The sequence below is a fragment of the Buceros rhinoceros genome, unplaced genomic scaffold (assembly GCF_000710305.1).
Source record: "Buceros rhinoceros silvestris isolate BGI_N320 unplaced genomic scaffold, ASM71030v1 scaffold14026, whole genome shotgun sequence".
NCBI lineage: Eukaryota > Metazoa > Chordata > Aves > Bucerotiformes > Bucerotidae > Buceros > Buceros rhinoceros.
The window spans coordinates 10,551-12,402 of NW_010415890.1; the positions used below are offsets into that span (position 1 = coordinate 10,551).

Below are 1,852 nucleotides of genomic sequence, written 5' to 3' on the forward strand. Positions count from 1 at the left end.
TCTGTGCCAGGATTATTCAGGAATAACTGCATCAGTGACAGATTAGAATGACATTTTACTCCAGAGTTATATTAGACCTTTCTCCCCTCACCTTGCCCCACTTCCAGTGGATGCTGAAGTGTATCCTTTAGAGGGACAGTTGGGACAGCAGGACTCCATGCCAAGGGTATTTACATGTGACACTGAACCTTTCCTATTTGCAGCCAATGGGGAAATGTTTGTCCTGTTCTGTTTGGAGGGGCATGGATGCAGGTGAAGAGACTGTGATGCTGTGTATAGACACACAAGCTCGAAGCACAGGCAAAACTCAGCTGCGAAAACCCAGCTGCCAAAACGCAGCTGGACCGTCTCTGTGCTCTCCTGCAGGACCAGAGAGACAAGCCTGCCTGGCCCATGGAACGGGCAAACCCATCTGCAACAACTTTGCTGAATTTTAAACATTTACAGTTGAAAATTTTCCTGATGTTTGTCCTTTCCTATATATATTTTTAAAAAAAAATAACTCAGCGGGGAACATTTCAAATAAAAAGCCCATAAAAGCCACTCTATTTTTGCTCAAATAGGATATTTGCATGAAAAAGAGTAAAGCTGTGTTTTGACCAGGTCAAGTGCTGTGCAGCTCTGAATTACACTGAAATGTTAGCCCTAGGCTTCTCTCTTCAACCTGGGAAGTAAAATCAGGAGATTTTAGAAATAATTTACCCTCTTGGAATCTGTAAAAGGTCACAGTAGCTTCACAAGGGCTTCCTAAAATTAATGTTTGTGACACATTCAGATACCATCAGGACCGGCCAGTCCAGAAGAGCCTGCAGGGTGGTTACTCCTTCCATCTTTAGATCCAGCTTTTAACACTGTGCAGTAAATCCGATATCAGGCCACATAAGGGTAGAAAAATGCATTGAGGAGCTGCTTATACTGACTTGCATCTTGGTTCAGGCTGGGTGAGTGCATCTGCAATGCACTTTAACAGCTGGTCCATGCCTTTGCTGGACCCAAAACCTGCCCTGTGCAGGACTACATGCAGTAAAGGCATCTTACTATGCATGTTAAGTGCTCTGCCTTGTCCACCGCACAAAGCCCTGCTGCAGTGACCTCAGGCTGCTGCAGAACACTCAGCTCAGCTGCTACCTCCCTCCTACAAATACCTTGAATCCCTGGCTGGAAGCACCCTGACTTAAAAAAAACCCTGAATGTTATTTATTATAGGCTGTGGGTGTTCAAGGTTAAGGATAAAATTAATTTCCCAATTTTTGTGTGCTAGACTTTTCAACACAAAGTACATTTTTAAGGGAAAATTGGACATATTATTTATGTATATGTAGATGTTTGAAAGAAAAATCCACTTTACCCAAGAAAGAAAAACAGGCTTTTAGACCTGCTGCTGTAAGTGGTGCTTTAAACCCTATTTTGAAATTAAAAAAACCTGCAAAGTAGAAGATCAAAAGTGCATTAATGGTCTTAAATTTGCAGGTTTTGGAGAGGCAGATAAGAACACGGGATGGTGCCGCAGTAGCAACTAATTTTGCTGTTCAGAGCCTGGACCATAAATACATCCAGGGTCTTGGAGACCTGCGTGGAAGAGTGGCAAGGTAAGGAATGCACATCACGGTCCTCTTTTTCCGTCAGTTTGTGCACAGCAGATTCAGAGTGGGCTCGAATGTACTTTGCATTCATTTTATATCTCCGTTTCAGTGCCGGATCTGTGCTTCACACTCCCCGTGTTAGAAAAATTATCAAGCCAGGGAAAAATAACTGTATTTTCCTGTCTCATTCTTCATCACACACTTAACATTTGGGGGATTTTTTTCTTCTCCAGGCTGGCCAGGCTTCAGCTAAGGTGGTTATTTCCTCC

At 43.1% G+C, this 1,852-nt stretch overlaps 1 protein-coding gene across 1 annotated transcript in view; it reads left to right on the plus strand.

The window, feature by feature from the left end:
- FAM81B (family with sequence similarity 81, member B) overlaps positions 1–1,852 on the plus strand; it is a gene marked incomplete at its 5' end in the record, with an annotated part of 23,015 nt that overhangs the window by 2,291 nt on the left and 18,872 nt on the right. Inside the window, one exon of the mRNA XM_010137590.1 lies at positions 1,471–1,589. Coding sequence (XP_010135892.1) covers positions 1,471–1,589 — 119 coding nt within the window. The remainder of the gene's footprint in view (positions 1–1,470; positions 1,590–1,852) is intronic.